At 48.7% G+C, this 17566-nt stretch overlaps 10 protein-coding genes across 10 annotated transcripts; 4 read left to right on the top strand and 6 right to left on the bottom strand.

Annotated features, from left to right (window-relative positions):
- Nucleotides 1–73: 73 nt before the first annotated feature.
- On the bottom strand, nt 74–1204 carry N7529_006334 (cytochrome oxidase assembly protein SHY1; the record flags this gene model as incomplete). Its single annotated transcript, XM_057241861.1, has 4 exons — nt 74–173; nt 238–343; nt 402–911; nt 967–1204. The coding sequence occupies 4 exons, from the start codon at nt 1202–1204 to the stop codon at nt 74–76; spliced, it is 954 nt and encodes a 317-aa protein (XP_057097220.1).
- A 209-nt stretch (nt 1205–1413) lies between these two features.
- On the top strand, nt 1414–2875 carry N7529_006333 (UBX domain protein; the record flags this gene model as incomplete). Its single annotated transcript, XM_057241860.1, has 4 exons — nt 1414–1578; nt 1629–1747; nt 1797–2775; nt 2834–2875. 4 exons carry the CDS (start codon nt 1414–1416, stop codon nt 2873–2875), a joined length of 1305 nt encoding a protein of 434 aa, XP_057097219.1.
- A 738-nt stretch (nt 2876–3613) lies between these two features.
- Nucleotides 3614–4206, bottom strand: N7529_006332 (uncharacterized protein; the record flags this gene model as incomplete). Its single annotated transcript, XM_057241859.1, has 2 exons — nt 3614–3899; nt 3992–4206. The coding sequence occupies 2 exons, from the start codon at nt 4204–4206 to the stop codon at nt 3614–3616; spliced, it is 501 nt and encodes a 166-aa protein (XP_057097218.1).
- A 780-nt stretch (nt 4207–4986) lies between these two features.
- Nucleotides 4987–5814, bottom strand: N7529_006331 (Sas10/Utp3/C1D family protein; the record flags this gene model as incomplete). Its single annotated transcript, XM_057241858.1, has 3 exons — nt 4987–5352; nt 5416–5582; nt 5634–5814. The coding sequence occupies 3 exons, from the start codon at nt 5812–5814 to the stop codon at nt 4987–4989; spliced, it is 714 nt and encodes a 237-aa protein (XP_057097217.1).
- A 722-nt stretch (nt 5815–6536) lies between these two features.
- N7529_006330 (ketopantoate reductase family protein) lies at nt 6537–7490 on the top strand (the record flags this gene model as incomplete). Its single annotated transcript, XM_057241857.1, has 1 exon — nt 6537–7490. The coding sequence occupies one exon, from the start codon at nt 6537–6539 to the stop codon at nt 7488–7490; it is 954 nt and encodes a 317-aa protein (XP_057097216.1).
- Nucleotides 7491–7587: 97 nt separating this feature from the next.
- On the bottom strand, nt 7588–9138 carry N7529_006329 (uncharacterized protein; the record flags this gene model as incomplete). The annotated part of the gene is made up of 4 exons (XM_057241856.1): nt 7588–7909; nt 7996–8110; nt 8164–8929; nt 8995–9138. Coding segments are annotated over 4 exons (1347 nt in total), but the record flags the coding sequence as incomplete, so codon positions are not given.
- A 370-nt stretch (nt 9139–9508) lies between these two features.
- Nucleotides 9509–10434, top strand: coq4 (ubiquinone biosynthesis protein COQ4; the record flags this gene model as incomplete). Its single annotated transcript, XM_057241855.1, has 2 exons — nt 9509–9716; nt 9785–10434. The coding sequence occupies 2 exons, from the start codon at nt 9509–9511 to the stop codon at nt 10432–10434; spliced, it is 858 nt and encodes a 285-aa protein (XP_057097214.1).
- A 277-nt stretch (nt 10435–10711) lies between these two features.
- Nucleotides 10712–11303, bottom strand: N7529_006327 (DNA-binding protein; the record flags this gene model as incomplete). Its single annotated transcript, XM_057241854.1, has 2 exons — nt 10712–10995; nt 11141–11303. 2 exons carry the CDS (start codon nt 11301–11303, stop codon nt 10712–10714), a joined length of 447 nt encoding a protein of 148 aa, XP_057097213.1.
- A 1311-nt stretch (nt 11304–12614) lies between these two features.
- Nucleotides 12615–14689, top strand: N7529_006326 (guanine nucleotide exchange factor SEC2; the record flags this gene model as incomplete). The annotated part of the gene is made up of 2 exons (XM_057241853.1): nt 12615–13172; nt 13226–14689. The coding sequence occupies 2 exons, from the start codon at nt 12615–12617 to the stop codon at nt 14687–14689; spliced, it is 2022 nt and encodes a 673-aa protein (XP_057097212.1).
- Nucleotides 14690–15552: 863 nt separating this feature from the next.
- On the bottom strand, nt 15553–17085 carry N7529_006325 (SURP domain-containing protein; the record flags this gene model as incomplete). Its single annotated transcript, XM_057241852.1, has 1 exon — nt 15553–17085. The coding sequence occupies one exon, from the start codon at nt 17083–17085 to the stop codon at nt 15553–15555; it is 1533 nt and encodes a 510-aa protein (XP_057097211.1).
- Nucleotides 17086–17566: the final 481 nt, after the last annotated feature.

Raw genomic sequence — 17566 nt, 5'->3', positions numbered from 1 at the left:
CGAATTGTTCAAAATCAAAACAAACGCCTTCGAACACCAATATGCTCAGCAAATATGAAATTATCAACACCGATTACCAGTTTCGGTTTTGACGGACCCGGCGCAACGCCTCGTTGGGATTCTTGCGAACAACCATCCACATCATAATAGATGTGGCGAAAGAAAGGCCATACCTGCAAAATATGAGCGATATGTTTTCAATTTTGGAACGCAGTATATGCAACAAATCCAACTTACCAGGTGAAAATGTATTGGGAATGGTTGTTTCTCAGATTAACCTCGGCAGCGCGGCCAATTGGAATACCCTTAGCCTCACGGTCATACGATTCGACAAGGTCAGGGACTGGAAGGGGTCATAGTTAGCCATGCTTCCAAATTATTGCTCGATCTGGCATCTCTACCCATAGTTTGCTCAATCCAAATAGGTTGACTCCCGCTCAACTCTGCCATCTGGTTGATATCGGGGAAGTAAAACTTTCCATCCTCAGGCTTGTTATCTGGCGTAAACATGTTCTTCTTCCATGGCTCTCGTAGAAGGCCCTCGATCACCACCTCTTCGTTTGTGACACCCAAAGGTCGGTCTTTTTGGTCCTGCAACTTCCTGGAAATCCAGCCCCGGTTCACAAGTACAGTGCTGGCACCCTCTCTCTCGAGTGGTGTCACCACGGTAAATCCATCCTCGCCGTCGTGCATGCGGGGTCCGATCAGCATTTCCTTGTCATGTCGAAGGCGGCCAGTAGCATAGACGCGGCGGTAGTCGAACTCTGAGATCGCATCCGGGTCGACTCGGGGCGGGAGCGGTAGAGGAGGTTTCACGAGACGGTCCTCAAACTTAGCAATCAACTTGGTTTTCCAGTCCAAGCGCTGCACTTGCCATGATCCCAGAATGAATGCAGTGATAGGGATCAAAGCTATACGGGGAACGATGCATTAGTGATTGCTTTCTACAACTAAAACTGTACATACCGAGGATGATCAGACCAGGCCCATGTTTTTTATTGACTCGGACAATTCTCGCAGGGTGATCCACAACATTGAGGCCATCAGCTAACTGGCGCGATTGCGAAATCTGGCGGGACTGCTGGACGCGGCATTTGGCGCAGATGGAATCAAGCTTCCATGAGATGCGAGGATTCCGAATAGCCCGGGATGGTAGTGTCCAGGCCGCGGCTGACTTCTGTAGAGCCGAGAAAATCGGCCGCATTGTTAAGTTTAATTGAGAATGTTAAGAATTGATGTTGGTAGAGAGTAAGGTCAGCGGCAGTTGGGATTTCGGGATCGGAGTTACCGTGACCGCCCGGCTTCCCCAATATTATACTTGTACTCTCCGCACCAGCTGGTCTTGTCTTTTGCTGTGATACCCATTGTACCGGGGTGCGAATATGACTTCATTCTATCAAGGATCACTTCAAGATGGCATTGCCGCTGCTGTCAGAGACGCGAAAGCTGTTATTTGCTTTGTTCGAGGTCAGTGACTTACTCCCCGCATCAAATGACATATTGCTGATCTGGGGCTTGAATATAGATGACGAGGAGTTAAGCGCTACATGGGAGGATACTTATTTCGGTGATGATGAGGTATGTTCACCGATTAAATTTCAAGGATTCCAAATATCTGACCTCGACAGGTTGCGCAAGCACTCAATGCCAAAGCGGTTGTGTTGCGCTTAACAGCAGGGTCGCAGGAAGCAGGATTTCTGGCTTCTTTCTGTCCGATTTCAAAATTTCCGACTGTGGTTCTCATCAAGTGCGTTTGCTGACTCGATTCATAGGGATGACTGGCTGATCTGTCTTAGGAATGGCGCTCTGAAGGAGTACATCGGGCCAGATATCTCGAAAGATGATTTCTGCGGCCGTTTGAGTGCAGCTTTGGAGAATGAATCCATACCAAACTCTATGCCACAGGCGCAAGGCAATGGAATTGCTGAAACTTCAGCAGGTCCTACTGCGCCCGCGCCACTACCTCAGGGCCTACCGATGGTGGAGTCCAATGTTAGCCAAGCGCGACAACAGGCGAGCCAATCTGCAACCAAGCAGCAGAAACAGCCAACAAAGCTTCCTAACAAAGAGACAAAATCCACTGGCTCAGCAAGTTCTACACCTCCAAGTCGCCCTGTAGCAAAAGAGGCCACAAAAGATAAAGGAAAGGCACCAATGGGAACTAAAAAGCTTGCCGACAACGGTGTCAGGAAGAACGCGGACCCCAGCGAGCAGCCATATCCCAAACCTGTGGCTCCTCGGGGACCCCCAACCGAGTACCGGCTGCAAGTGCGCTTATTTGATGGAAGATCAGTGCGATCTAGCTTTACACCCACTCAGAGCATCAAAAACGATGTCCGGCCATGGCTTGATCAGCAAATGGAAGACGACAACAGACCCTACAACCTCAAACATATCCTGAACCCTCTTCCCAGCGAAACACTTTCCGTCGCTCAAGAGTCTCAAACTCTCAGAGACCTGGGCATTGGTTCCACTGCAAACCTAGTCATGGTTCCCGTGTCCACATACACGGATGCCTATTCCGCAGCGGGTAGTCTACCCGTTCGTGGTATCTCCGCTGTATACAATCTGGCGACTAGTGCTGCCACCACTGCGACAGGGTTAGTCGGCTCATTCTTGGGGTACGGCTCGATCACTCCGGCAACTGAGTCAGCTTCTTCTGTACCTCAAAGCACTGGTACCACGCAACGCCCCCGAAATGCAGGGCCTAATATTAGAACGCTAAGGGACCAACAAGATGGGCGAGGAAATAGTCAGCTCTACAATGGAAACCAGGTGAGTGATGGCTATCCAAGTGTTCTGTTCACAGCGCATGGACTAACATGTTTTTTAGTTGAACTTCGAGCCGCGAAAGAATCAGGACAAGGATAAATGAGCCGGAAGCAGCATATCGATTTGGCGTACTTACTATATATTCTATGTACATGGTGTTATTGGATTGGTTGGCTCCGTGTTGCGCTGTATTATGAAATTTCGGCTTCATGGTTATTTGTGGCTGCATGGTTGTAAGGTTACTGAAAAGCAGTGAATGCGAGTACGACATCCAATCTCAGTGCTGCATCATCCAGAGCATCTAGGCTCGATATCAATGCATGTTGAGTCCATATTGAATGTAAATGGTTCTAATATCTCCATGGGCGAGGTAGCGATTTCCTGTTGCACGGTCACCCGAGTATAGACCCCCTCCCTCCGCCTGGCCTCTTCTCTTTTCTCGTTCTTCTTTATTCTATTTATTGGAAGCGCTCTCCGTCGGTCAATTTCTATAAACAGCATATTGAACTCCAGACACACGCAAAATAGAAACACCCTACAGTTGACGTGTAAACATGAAACTCGATTCTAAGGCCGTGCTGCTTTGCAGGGCCTTGGAAAATTGTGAAAGCTTACATATCAGTAACGAACTGGAATAATGGAAGAGGTGGTTTGGATTCATGCATTGAATTCTTGATTTGGTAGTCAAGGATTGATTCCCTTAGCGAGGAGAGATGGTATAGAGTACAAAGAGACGATCTTGCAATCGCCATGCAAAAGGATATCTATGAAGAACTAAGCCTAGATTCCCATCATTATTACTGGAAATGACTGCATCTGTCTTTCCGATCAAATAAAACCCTTAGTAGGGTTTAGCGGCAGCCTGGCAAGCCTTAAGCTGGTCAAGGTACCAGCCGCAAATGCTCATGTTGCCCTGGTTCTCATCCATGCAGTTGCGGAAGTTGCGAACATCGACCTGGCAGGCAGGGTTCTCGTAAGAAGTCTCAGAAGCGTTGCTCTGGTAGAGGCCGGAGTCCATGGCCTGGGACTGGACAGGAGCAGCCTGCTGGGCTTCAGCGGGGGCGCTGGAGCCACCACCGAAGAAGCCACCGATGGCGTGGCCAATGGAGGAGCCGACAGCAACACCACTGTATTCAAATATTAGTTGGAACATTTTCGAAAAGTTGATCCACCCCCGGATTATATTGGAGAATGGAACCAGGCCGGGTGGGTAACTTACGCTGCGGTCGAGGCCATCTGGCCGAACAGACCAGGGCCAGCGCTCTGCTGAGGCATGGGAGGTGCCTGCTGCTGTTGTTGAGGGTGGGCGGCGGTGGAGTGAGGCTGCGACTGTTGCTGCGAAGGAGCAGCTGCGGGCCGGGCAGGAGCGGCCGTAGGACGGGTGGGAGCGCTACGCGCAGGCGTAGGGGCGGCACCGCGGCGTTGACGAGGCATTTTGATGAATATAGATATTGGGTGGTTGAGCGGGAGTTCGGAAGGGAGATATGCAAGAAGATTTAAGTATAAATTCTAGGTGGAGAAAGAAGAAGCCAGAAGATGGACAAGTTCGGCGAGTGAGGCAAACTCCGATGCAAATTCTGTTGACTCTGATTGGTTGGTAGATTAGGTAAGGTAAATAGTCCTCACGTGGCATCGGACATTACGGTGGCGGATCTCCGATACGGAGCCAACGGGGTTTATTTGGTGTAGATCGTAGAGTGAAGGGTATTGAGTCATTTAGTTCTACCTACTCCGTAGTCGAATCTCGGATTTGTAAGAAAAAAGAATGGGTTAGAAGCACATGGTTTATATTGATCGCCACTGCGCGGGATTAACCATTGGTTATGAAGAAAGAGGGAAAGGACATAAGTTCTGCAATGCTCAAAATATTCTTTACATGTTGTATGCAAAGTGATGGTTTCACTTGCCCCAATTGCTTCGGCATGGCAGCACGCCTTGTAACTTCAATTGATTTCAATTGCAGAAGGGTATCTTGATTCATGGAGACATCCAAAGTCTCGTACATAGTACATAGTGCCGCTCATCGTGATCTTGTGAGGGCCGAGAGATATCCATTGTCATGGAAGATGACGGCTGGACGGGCTCGTAAAAGCTAGGGGTGTATGCAAAATGATGTCATGCCGACAGAGGTTTTGATAGTCGTGGGAAGGCATTTGGGTTTCAAGACTGCCCTGCAGTCCATCTTTAATTCCGATTGTTTGAGCCGCAGAACTTTCACTGGGCTTTTCGGCCCATTCGAATTTCTTCCTTCTTTTGCCGGCGCTCCTTCTTTTTTTGTTTCAACGCAGCTTTGTCGAGCTTCTTCTCTTTACTGTCTTTCGTCTCCTTTGTTTTATATTCTCCCTTCGACTTCTTCTTGCTTTTCTTCTTCTCAGAAGTGCGGGGCTTCACTGCTGGCGCAACTTGCACTCCACCCTCAGAGTCGTCGTCTTCGGAGTCGTTCTCTTGTGCTTCTGAAGTGACAGCACTCGAAGGGTTCTCAGCACTCTTTCGAGCAAGCATTGCGGCTTTCAGCTGAGCGCGAGCTCGTTCTTTGGCCTGCTTTTCTGCTCGTTCCAGGTCGTACTTATCATTGCCAGCCTGCGCGGGTTTGTTTAGTAATCATTGCAGTATGCCAAGGCGATCGAATTTGTTGATACTCACCAGACCATGTTTGATGAATCTTCCAGCAGCTTCCTTGTCAAGTGTCATGGCGCGTTCTTCGGGCTCGGTCTCCAGTGCCTTGATCTTTTCAAAGTACTGCTTCACGCGGGTCAGTTCCCGGAACACGGGGTGCGACTTCGCATCCACGCCATGGAGCTTCAAGTAGGCTGTTTATCTCATCAGTAAGAGTGAATTTTTACCAAGTGGCTGGGACGTACAGAATATTAGTGACTCCAGCGTGTAGGTGATGAGCACGTGAAGTTTTGCTTTGTCCATGACGGGCAATTTGCTAGAGCTTTTGAGGAGTGTACTCGCCAAAATAGGCTTCAATACTTCTTCCAGTTCATCAACATCATCATCCAGCTGCTCAAGCAGCGGTTGTAAGTCTGTTGGATCCATAGTTGTGAGGTGTGGTGTTGATGAGAAATTGTTAGATCTAAGAAAAAAATAGGACGGGTTCAACGAGGGCGGTAAGACAGGGCGGTGGGAATTCCGGGCCGATATCATTTGCGCATTCGGGATCGCCGAGTGCTTCTGCATTTCCGACAACATTAATTTGTTTGGTTTTGGCCAGGACAAGGCGTTGGTGGACACAATATTGTACACTGTCACCCATATTATTGTCAAATAAACACCTACAACAATGAACCTCGTGACCCCACCGAGTACGCCGATTTGATCTACACTTGTCGCCAAACACCTGTCTAGGAATCAATTCAGCCCCATTTACCAGGCAGTTCACACCCAACACTTTGACGATGCAGTCGATATTTCGATCCCGTGCCTTAAGGCGAATTGGGCCTCTTGACACGACTTTTCGGGCTCATTTTCAAGTCTACACCGGGCCAAGTACTCGATTTCTCTCAACATGGAACCAAGAGACAGATCAACCCTACCAGCAAACACAACCATCTCCTCTGTCAGGGCGGGTGCATATCCTCGGTATCGGAAACATAGGGTGTTTTTTTGCTCATTCTTTAGCAACGAGAACGTCGCCACCACCAATCACGCTATGCCTACACAATAATATCTTATATGAAAACTTTCAGCGGAAGCGGGGGACCATTTCCGTCAGCACCCATGGCCTCGGCGATGTCAGGAAGGGGTTTGATGTTGAAACAATGGATAGTGAAGGGAGATGGTCTGTCATGCCGCCTATGGATCCCAAAGCCAATTTGTTCCATTCCGAGCCTCTTCCAGAGGACGGGCCCATCGAATGCCTGATCATTTGCACCAAGTCGCATCACACGGAGCTTGCCATCAGAGACATTCGTCATCGCTTGACGAGAGACACGACCATATGTTTTGTTCATAATGGTCTAGGCGTACTAGATCTCATCAACAAAAATATCTTCCCGGATCCAACCGACCGACCACATTACATCCAATCGGTTTTCAGTCATGGTCTTACTAGGAAGGATCATTTCAGAATCGCCCACATGGGTGTTGGATCTTTGATTCTTAGCCCAGTTGAAACAACAAACAAGCCATCACATGCAGAAATTGATGATACGTGGGCGCCGACAACAAAGTATCTTATGCGTCTCTTGACTTTGACTCCGCCATTGGTTGGTGTGGCCGAGACACCTGCAGGTTTGCTGCAGTACAAATTGGAGAAGTTGGTCATCAACAGCGTCATCAATTCCTTGACTGCACTTGGAGATTGTACCAACGGGGATCTCCTCTATTCATTCAGTTTCACTCGCGTCATGCGACTGCTGCTATATGAAATGTCTGCTGTGATTTGTGCTCTTCCCGAATTGCAAGGTGTTCCAGGCATTGAAGACCGCTTCTCCCCGGAGCGCCTACGTCGGCTGATCACGAACATGGCGCGTCTGACGGCCGCAAACAGCAGCTCGATGCGAGAGGACATCAATTGCCGGAGGATGACCGAAATTGAATACTTGAATGGTTACATCGTGCGCCGCGGCGAAGAATTGGGTATCAAATGTGCGCTCAACTACATGATCAAGCATTTGGTTGCAGCCAAAGCGGTTACCGCAAAGGACGTTGAAAACACCAGCTTGCCCTTCGATATTGATAATGACATTATCACCAAAGAGCCTAGTCTCTGATGATTCAATACGTCCTATGGCTGGCAAATTTTCATTCACCTGCTCTTCCATGTGAACGCATAGATTCAATCACAACCTGAGTTCATCGAGTCAAAGGTCATACCGAGACAGTCTTGGCCGCATGCTCGCAGAGCTCCTTTATCTGCTTCCATCGTTTCAGCAGTATCTCAACTTTTGAGCCATGTTGTTGCACCACGGTGTTAACCTCGAGGGCCTTCTGAAGTGCGGTAATCCCCGCATCTGCCTCTGCAGCATATGCCAAGATCCACCTCTTGATGGTGGCTTCAGATAGACTCTCATCAAATCCTTGTGATTGGCCTTCAAGAACATGGTCTCGCCAATCCTCCTCCTTCATATAACTCAAACATGCGGCGACCTCTGTGCGATAACAGGGTCCATGGGGTGTGACTTGGTAATTACTGGTGTTCATGTCAATCGAAAACTGTAAATATGGAGTGGGAATACTCCTTTGTTGTACAATACCAAATCAAATCAAACGACTTACCCATAATATTGATTCAACCACAATTCCTCTTGTTGCCCAGGGGCATGAAGGTCCCGGAAGACAATGTCGTCGAGATATATCGAATCTGCGTCGTTCGCGTCCAAGAAGAATCCATCTATAATAATTTAATTAGTACCTCAAGCCAATCAACCACGTCGCCATTCTTACATTCCGCCAGTAATGTATCATTCGGGTGACTGCCATAATTCATAAAAACCTCCTCACCCTCATCATAATCTTTCGTAGCGCGGAACACATATTCATCTACGTCAAATTTGACATCTCTCTGTTCGAAATAGTGTGAGCTGAGTTGATAGCACAGGATATTCTGATGAAGCACGTACCGCAACATCCGCGTGGTTGAAGTAATCAGCAAAAGGTACCAATCCCATCGCATCATTGGGGTCTTCGGGGGTTCCTGTCCCTCGCCAACCCAATAAAAGCTCCTTGAGTTGACGATGAGCCAGTAATAGGAGAGATCTTCCCAATTAGTTTCCGGGTATACAGAAGTAACATCCGTCCATGCCTTTTCCAGGCGCTGAATCTGCCCCGAGAGAATATTCTGGTGATCCAAGGTGTATTTTTTAGTTCTGGGGCCTGGCTGTAAGCTATGCCAGAGACCTGAAATTGATGGAGGAAGAAAGTTCGCCTGCTCTGGCTTAACGGGGGTGCCGTCTTTGCTTGCGGGCCAATGCGGCCCTCCCAGAGCTGATGGCCAGAGAATCGGCATGCCTTCTTCGAAGCTTTGTCGACTAGGCCATGATTTGCGCCACGGTTCGTATTTTGAGAGCTGTTCTGGGTCGCCGTGGATGAGATATGCTGCCAATAATCCTTGCACAGCGATATCCTCTGGGAACTTATTGGTAAAGTTGGTAGGGATTTTATCCGCGGTCAACATCAGCTGCGTCGGCACCCGAAGAACAATATCTCCTTTCTATAATGAGATCTGGTGAGTATATATATTTGTGTGAGAGGAATTGGTTGCCTTCGATCTCATACTTTGATAGTCCGAGTGGCCATCATTCCCAGTCCACTTCCTTGAAATCGGGCTGGGGTCACCGCTTTAATATCTACACCATGAGAGATTGCCCACTCGGTGAATACTTCATGGGTCTCCCCGGGCCACCATTCTGGTTTCATGATGACTTAGCCCTCGTGAAAGATTATGAGATCTTGTATTCGGTCAGTATATATTTGGAGACGAGGATTGTATGTAATTGGTAAGATGAGACTAAAGATACCTTCGACGCGGCTCCGTATATGGAATTTCGCTGTTCCAAGTCGACAAAAGCCCGTGTTGACTTTCTAATTCCACAAAAAATGTTGATGTCTGAAATTCGCTCTCTACATTGTGGAGCAAATGTTTATCGGTTTATCGGTAGTGGCGTTATCGCAGAATACGGCAAAGCATAAGCGCCACTTGTGCTATCATTGGTGATCTGATAATCGTACGACTTCCGCGGCAGCTTTCGTCGGAGATCATGCACAACTTCCACAGACTTCGGGATCCATAATGTCGATCATTGGGAGGCGTGGAGCAATTGAGCTTCGAGTGTTGACTAAGAGCTCAAAATTATCAGCAGCAACTGTTTTAAGACCCTTTTCTGTTCTAAACCGCCCACCACCGAACTATCCTGGCCATGTTCCATTGACTACCCTCGAACGTGGAGCTCTTGCGGTTGGCTCGGCCATTGGATCATTGATAAACCCTAGACGAGCGGGTATGAGCATATCGCTGGCTATAGAATGGCTGTATAATCAATCCCTAATCTGACACGGCACCTTATAGATCTCATTGCGGCGCTGGGCGAAGCCACTGCGACGCCATATTTTATATACCGACTGCGGGATGCCATGCTCTCAGACTCAACAGGGCGTCGCATTCTCCGCGATCGCCCCCGTATCACCTCCCAAACGCTCGACATGGCCCATCTCCGCACCCTCCCCGAGAACTCCGTCGGTCGAACATACGCCAAGTGGCTAGATCGCGAGGGTGTATCCCCTGACACTCGAGACAACGTTCAATACATTGATAACGAAGAGTGTGCATACGTCATGCAGCGGTATCGTGAGTGCCACGACTTCTACCACGCAGTGACGGGACTGCCGATCTTCGTCGAAGGCGAGTTGGCCCTCAAAGCGCTAGAGTTCCTGAACACACTTCTTCCAATGACTGGATTGAGTCTTTTTGCTTTTATTCGGATGAAGCCCGCTGAAAAAGAGCGTTTTCTTTCGCTACATCTGCCATGGGCAATTCGCAGTGGGTTGAGGAGCAAGGAGCTTATCAATGTTTATTGGGAGGAGGTCCTGGAAAAAGATGTGGACGAACTTCGGGCTGAGCTGAATATCGAGCGACCGCCTGATCTCAGAGATATCCGCAAGATGATCCGGCAGCAGCAGAAGCGGGAGAAGGAAAGACAGCAACAGACTTCAAGTTGAGCTGTGCTTGGGTTCCATCAAAGAGATGGATATTGGAATATAGAGACATGTATGATTATTGGATCCTTGTAAAGAATGTCACCATTGCGCAAACGTGAGGCAGGTTGCCTTCAATTTCAAACCAGTTGCAAAGTAAGGTAAAAACGGGACCACAACGCCCGGAAATGTATTTTCCCAGAGGTCCATGAGCAGATATCCAACAGAAGGTATCCAAATGCAAGAAACAAAATAGCCAAGGCTGGCCAAAAGCGATCACATATCCCATTTTATGTGGTCCTTATAGGTCCAACAGGTCGTCATCATCATCCCAACCGCCTTTGCGACGAGAGATGACAATCTTGTGCTCCTCCTCCTCCTTGCGCTGGTTCTCCGCAATAGCTCCCAAAAGTTCCTTGAGCTGCTCCTCCGTCACCTTTTGTCGTAGCTGTCCTGACTGGGCAAGAGTGAGAAGCCGGTTCTCGATATCGATTGCGCGAGATTCCTTAACAAGGCGAATACGGCCCAGGCGATCGGCAGCAGCGGGGTCGAGGATTTGTGTCATGATTGAGGCGCGTTGCTCGGCTATAGAGAAAAGAGAATGTCAGATACGTGTCGGAATGAACGCGATTGTCACTAAGTTGTTGAATCAGGAGACCTACCCTCAGCTTGTCTAATTGAGTCAGCTTTAATATACACAGCACTTTTTTGGGGGGGTCTCAATGCTTACCTTCTTTGCTGCGCTTGATCGGCACCATCCTGACCTGGGCCGCGTGCTCCCTGTTGCTGTTGCAGTTGCGCGAGACGAGCTCGTCTGATCTGTCTTCATTCTCAGTATAAGGTAGATATAGATCAGGGGTTTCAAATACCTCTTCTAGCTCTGCGTCACCCATTATTATTCAAGTATAGGAATTGATGAGATTGAAAGGGAAGAATTGAAGATAATCTGAACCCCACTTTCGCCTGAGGCTACCACGCGGGGGGAAATGCACGTGGACTGGCCATCATCAACCTGGAGTTATTTAGTTGGTTACCTATTTATAACTAGTAACTACTGTATGGAGTTACACGTATAGATGAAAATGACAAATTTGAAGATCAAAGAGAAATTGATGTATAAAACTTGGTTGGGTTATAACTCACTGCAAGACCGGCTAATAAATTCGTATAGCAGCAATATAGGCTGCATCAAGTCCGAAGTATGACATCTGTAAATATACATTCCCCTACGGACTAACTACCTAGGTAAATTACCTCACCTATTCCAGAGTTCCAAGGTTGGACCATCTGGCAATATATCAAGTTACAGGGATGAGACAATCTGGAGTAAAACCTGGGGGCCCAAATGTAGCGCCAAAACTTGCCCTATAGTTCATCTGTAGGCAACGTGAGGGGCAAATGTCGAATTTCCGAGTTAGATTACCCGAGTCACATTTGCGAGATCGGGTGATAGCTTCAGGTTTAGCTTCGAAACTAATCATCCTTGCTGCAACTGATAGAAGCGCCCGGGGCCTCCGCTCCGTTGTCCGTGGTGGCCAAATTGAAGGAATTCCCTCCTTTCACGTGGCTTATATGACTTAATACCATCACGTTGCCTTTCCAGATTACTTTCAATTACTTCGGTTCCTACAACAATTTTAAGCTCTTTGCCTTTTTTTTGTGCTTTTGTAGCGCCAGCCGATCCTTCAATAGTCGGGGTGACTAAGCTCTTGGGCGCAGCTCGCGTTGCAACCCCCCGACCTTCTTCGGATACCCTCGACAGGCTGATATCTCCGATCGGACCTGCTTGTGGCGATTCTATTCTTCTATTCTTTTTCAGCGCATTCATTTCTGCTGCTTCTTTGGCCGTCCGATTTCACTGATTCCCAACCCCGAATTTGGTCATCTTCCAATTTGGGACCCATCTACTTGAGGACTTCGCCGCACGCGCGGCCTCTTTATTCTATTACCTGTCTCGGTGTGAATGGAAACGGTAGCAATTCATTAACTAGCAACATTTCTGGACGTGATAAAGATCTGGCGACGAGTGAACATTGTCACTCTTGCCTCACATTCCTTGAACGCCTTCTACGTCACTCACCATGGCCGAGTAAGTATCCACGTTCGAGATACCCTTTGGGGCATTGAATCAATGTTCTAACACCGAGGGGGGCAGTTTAATTGCCTTTCAAACCTCTCATTATAGATTTTTCTCCCCATCCAACATGATTCAGCGTCACGCCCACAAGAGGTCGCTCTCTTCCGAGCACCGGTCCCTATCTCCTGACCGAACTGTCACCAAAGCAAAGTCCACCACCAATCTCGCAGATTTCGCTTCCAACGGCAAACCCAAATCGAGATTTGACGACAGCAGTTTCAGCACCTTGCAGGATCCTCGATTGGCGGACGGCTTGGAGGTTTCACCATCGACGTCATCGTCGCACCACCCCGATTTGAGCAACGAAGTCGCAGCATTGTCTGTAAAACTGATTCAGGCTATAAACAACCAAACAACTCTCGATGATAGTCTGGTGGCTACTCGCGAAGAACTAGACCTTGCACAAGGCAAGGTCCAAGCTCTTCAATTCCAAAATGATAAATATCGACGAGACTTTGATAACAAAGTTTACATCAAGAAATCCGATTCTGACCGTGAAATTCAAGAATTACGCAATGCGCTCACAGAGGAAAAATCCCAGCGTGCTATCGCTGAAAAGGGCAAAAAGACCATGGAGCAAGAGCTGGAAACTCTAACTGCGGCACTTTTCGAAGAAGCCAATAAGGTCAGTCATCATCTAATTGTATGCCCAAATTTCTGTTATTGACAATATTTTAGATGGTAGCTGCGGCTAAGATTGAACGCGAGGCGGTGGAGAAGAAGAATGAACAATTACGTTCACAAGTAAAAGACACAGAGTTGCTTCTGGCGTCACACCAGGACCAGCTAGCTGAACTTAAGTCTGTTATGCAAGGGATGTATCTTCATAAAGATGAAGTCGAAGCCCGTTCAACTACCGCCCCACCATCTCCAGGCGGACCCCAACAAGTGCCAGGTTCAGCCAAGCTAGAGCCAGAGCCAGAGCTAGAACCTGTTTCTCTACCAATCTGCAACACAGAAGAGTTCACTCCAGGTCCTTCTTGTAACTTCCCGCAGATCCTCCGCATGATCTGCCGGACGGATTTGCAGGCTTATGAGGATTTCCGTGACCTGCTGGTACTCTCTCGCAGCTCTAAACCCCCAAGCCGTGCTACTAGTGGGTCATATGGAGGCCTCAATGTGATGGGATTGGCAAGTTTTGCAAGTGGGGGAGCCTCATCGGCAACTTCATCACCCACCAAGGGGTTCGCACAATCACCTAACGGTAGTATGTCTTCAACAACGGGTTCACACATTCCCTTAAAAGAAACCCGTTTCTACAAGCGGGTGCTGATGGAAGACATTGAGCCCACCCTCAGGCTGGACCTGGCGCCTGGGATCTCATGGTTGACCCGGCGTACTGTCCTAAGTGGCATCTGCGAAGGCAGTCTAGTTGTGGAGCCAATGCCCTCTGCATCCAAGAAATTTGAATTCCCCTGCTCGGTTTGTGGAGAACGCAGACCTGGCACACCGAACGAGAGAACCCACCGTTTCCGCACGTCGGATAGCGAGACAGCCCAGCGCTATTCACTCTGTATCCTCTGCTTGGAACGCGTGCGCTCGTGTTGCGAGTTTACTGGATATTTGCGTCTTATCCTTGACGGACATCTTCGCGCAGGTGACACTGACGAAGAGAAGGAAATCTGGGACGAGACCATTCGCCTCAGAGAGCGGATGTTCTGGTCCAGGATTGGCGGCGGTATCGTTCCGGTGCTTAATCGTTCAAATAAAACAGAGGCGAAGTCGGAAGCCCCAGACTCCAGTTTCGACGCTGTTGAAGACTATGATGAGCAGTATCTCCATCCTGTGGATGTCACTCACATCGACTCCAAGATCGACAGAGTGTCTCCCGTAGCGAAGCTCCCACTTGCTCCTGAAACACCAGTTGCGCAGTCTGCAAATGATCACATAAACCACCCCGACATCCCTCGGCCTCAGAGCTCCATTTATGACAGAGACGGGGACGACGCTGCTTCCCTTCCGGATGATGAACGCAGACGAATGTCTGCCGAATCAGAGCGCAGCGTATACGAAGAAGCCAACGCCGATGTGGATCTCCACATCAATCTCAACAATACGGAACACGCCTCCGCCGTGCCCTCGATCACTCATGACCAAGAGCCTGACACAGACATTGCAAAGTCTAGTCCGAGCCACACTTAGCCACTGTTTGGTTTTCATGAGCGATTGACGAGTGAGACGAGTACACGGCTTACCCACCATTTCACGATTCACTTAATGTCTTCCACACCTTTCGGCATTGCATTCTCAAGTCATTTAATTCTTTTTTCATCACAAGCTGTCGATAAAGGCCTACTCTTCCCACATGCTGCTTCTTCCATTACCACTTCGACCGCCGCCTTTAATCGCTCAATTGGTTATAGCATGATGATCTACTTCATGAGCTTACCTTCTTGGGCATCCCATTCTTCATTCTCAGCAGCATGGCCCTGTGTATTATTACCAACCCTTTGCCTCCAATCATGTATACATTATAATGTGTTTGTTTCTTTCTTTGTCCCAATTTCTTGGGACGCTTGGACCTGAGTGTGGAGTTTATGGATTTTCACTGTTTTTGTTCACTGTTCTTACTTTTCAAACTTCTGACTCGCGGTGATCGCGTTTTGCCTAGTCGGCCTTGGTTGTGGAGGTATAAGTTGTGGAGGTATAATACTAGACAAGAGATGAAATTGAGTCAAATTACACGCATGAACTTATCTGTAAGCTTGAACCATTAGAATGTAGGAGATACGTTGTGCCAAATAGCCAGTCACTACGAGAAAGGGCCATTGAAGTGTGTCATCAGGCTATTTAGATGTAATGGAAAGGAAGCGTAGATCAGGCAAGGTGTTTCGTAGGGTTCAGCGTTATAGGGCTAGTGTACAAAAAAAATTCAAAGGAGCACATCATCCAGATTCATCCCTCCCAAACTCCGAATGGCAAAACAAATACGTTTGAAATAGATAAAACCCATCTCAACCCTACTTTTTAAATCGAAACACCTCGCTGAGCCATGGAAAGGGATATCATTGCTTGGCGAGTTGATGGATATGTCTGAGTTGGTCTTCGATATTCATGCTCTGAGGATTAGGATTTTGCGCACCGGGCGGAACTTGCGCAGAGCCGTCGGTTGCACCCATAGCCAACCGCTTGCGCCGAGCCTCCTCCTCCGGGTCGACGGGGGAGGGATCAAAGACATCGCTGCGCTGACTGGCGAGACGCTTGAGGTTATTGACCACGTCGACAGTGGACAAATTGGTGGTTGCACTGCGGGAGTCGGCCTTGGCACGCTGCTCCTTCCAGCGCGGATCCAGGAGCTCAATACGAATGTGTTCATCCAGTTCGGCCGAGGGAACCTTCTGGTTACAGTATGGGCAGATTGCCATTTGGACAGCTTGTTGACGGCGGGCCTGGGCGCGTGGCACGTAGTCTGAGCGAATACGCATTGGCTGCTGGCCTGGAATCGCCTGGGCAGCGGCTTGCACCGCGGCAGCTTGATCGCGGGCTTGAGTGCGTTCGCGGATGCGCTGTTCCTCTTCGGGGTTGGAGTATTGCCCGGGTGGGGCGTAGGGGCCTGCTGAGTAGGGCGAGATGGAGGGTTGAGGAGGAGGCATTTGAACAGGTTGTACTGGGTAGGCATTGTAGTAGCTTGGGTTGTCGAGGTCTGTAGGCATAGCTTCCTCGATGCGCCGTGTGTTGAGAGACATTGCAGCCTTTTGTTCAAGGGAGGCTGACTGCAGGTCGTTCAGTGATGTTGGGGGTGGCAACTCTGCGTGGTCGTCGTGTTCGGTGAATTCAACAGTCTCGACCACCACGAAATCATGCCAATCAATCTGGGCGTATTCGATTCGCTCTTGCTCACTTTGCTCTTCCTTCTGCATCTTTTGTTTCTCCTGGAACTTTACCCACTCGGCTCGCTGCGTAGCGCGCTCCATAACTCGGAATTTGTTCTGTACATTTTGTTCCAATTCTGCGATTCTTTTCTCAGACGATGTTGCGTCATCTATTCCCTCGGCACGTAACAAGATGGTGTACTGATCGACGAGACGAGTGAAGAATTGGTAAAGACTGTGTTGGGGTCGTAGGAAGTCGAATTGGAAGTTTCTCGCCTCACGTTGAGACAATGCGGTCATGAAAGACTTGCCTCGCTTGGCAACAAACAAGGCTGTGAGCTTCACAACCTCCAAATCCTGTGCGTTGATAATAGGCATGCGCGCTGAGAAGTGGAATGCGGCGGGCTCGGGTGGCCCCTTGGGCTTTTCGGGTTCCGCGGCGACTGTTTCGCCAGCTCGTCCTGCTGCCACGGCAGATCCTCGGCCTTCTTTGATCTCGACAAGTCGCCATTGGTAAAAAGGCGCATATGCATCTCCTGGGAGCAGAAAAGAGAACTTGGGGTTGTTCTTTTCCTTGTCGCGGACACGCTCTTCGAAGGTGATTCCATTACGAGCGACATAGCCAGCGGTCTTTTCAACAATGGCTCGAATATCTTTAGGAGGTAGCACCACGCCCTCTGGAGGCTTGTTAGCCTCCTCCGGGAGTGTGTTTCCATTCGGCTCCATGATGGGTGGTGAGGGTAATGCAGAGATGGTAGGTTTTAGAACTGATCTAGGACTTGCTGACTACGAAGCTCCAGCCACACATGTTCAAGTGGCAGTATTCTGGGCGGTGACTGGATACATGTATGAGGCGGTGCACTTCCCGAGTGCAGCCCATGTTTTTTTGCCCCTTTGCGGTTCCCCACTGAACAAGACCGGATTCTATGTTTACTTTTTGTACTTATGTATGGTATGTATGGCAAAAAATTATTTCGAAATATAGAAGATATTAAATAATAGATTAAATACCAATATATGATTATATCAAGTTCTATTAAATTATGAAATTCTATCGCAACATCATAATATAAACACATGTACAGAATAAAAGTACAGTAACTATAGGGGCCAAAAAAAAACCAAGGGGTCACTCACGTTGTCCTCCACCAGCCCACAGCCGCCGTCGATCTGGCCTTAAGGCGGAACTGCACGCTTTCGTCCATCT

Source organism: Penicillium soppii (genome assembly GCF_028829465.1).
Source record: "Penicillium soppii strain IBT 18220 chromosome Unknown utg000005l, whole genome shotgun sequence".
NCBI lineage: Eukaryota > Fungi > Ascomycota > Eurotiomycetes > Eurotiales > Aspergillaceae > Penicillium > Penicillium soppii.
The sequence above is the reverse complement of the archived record's forward strand: the minus strand, read 5'-3'. Positions and strand labels throughout refer to the sequence as shown.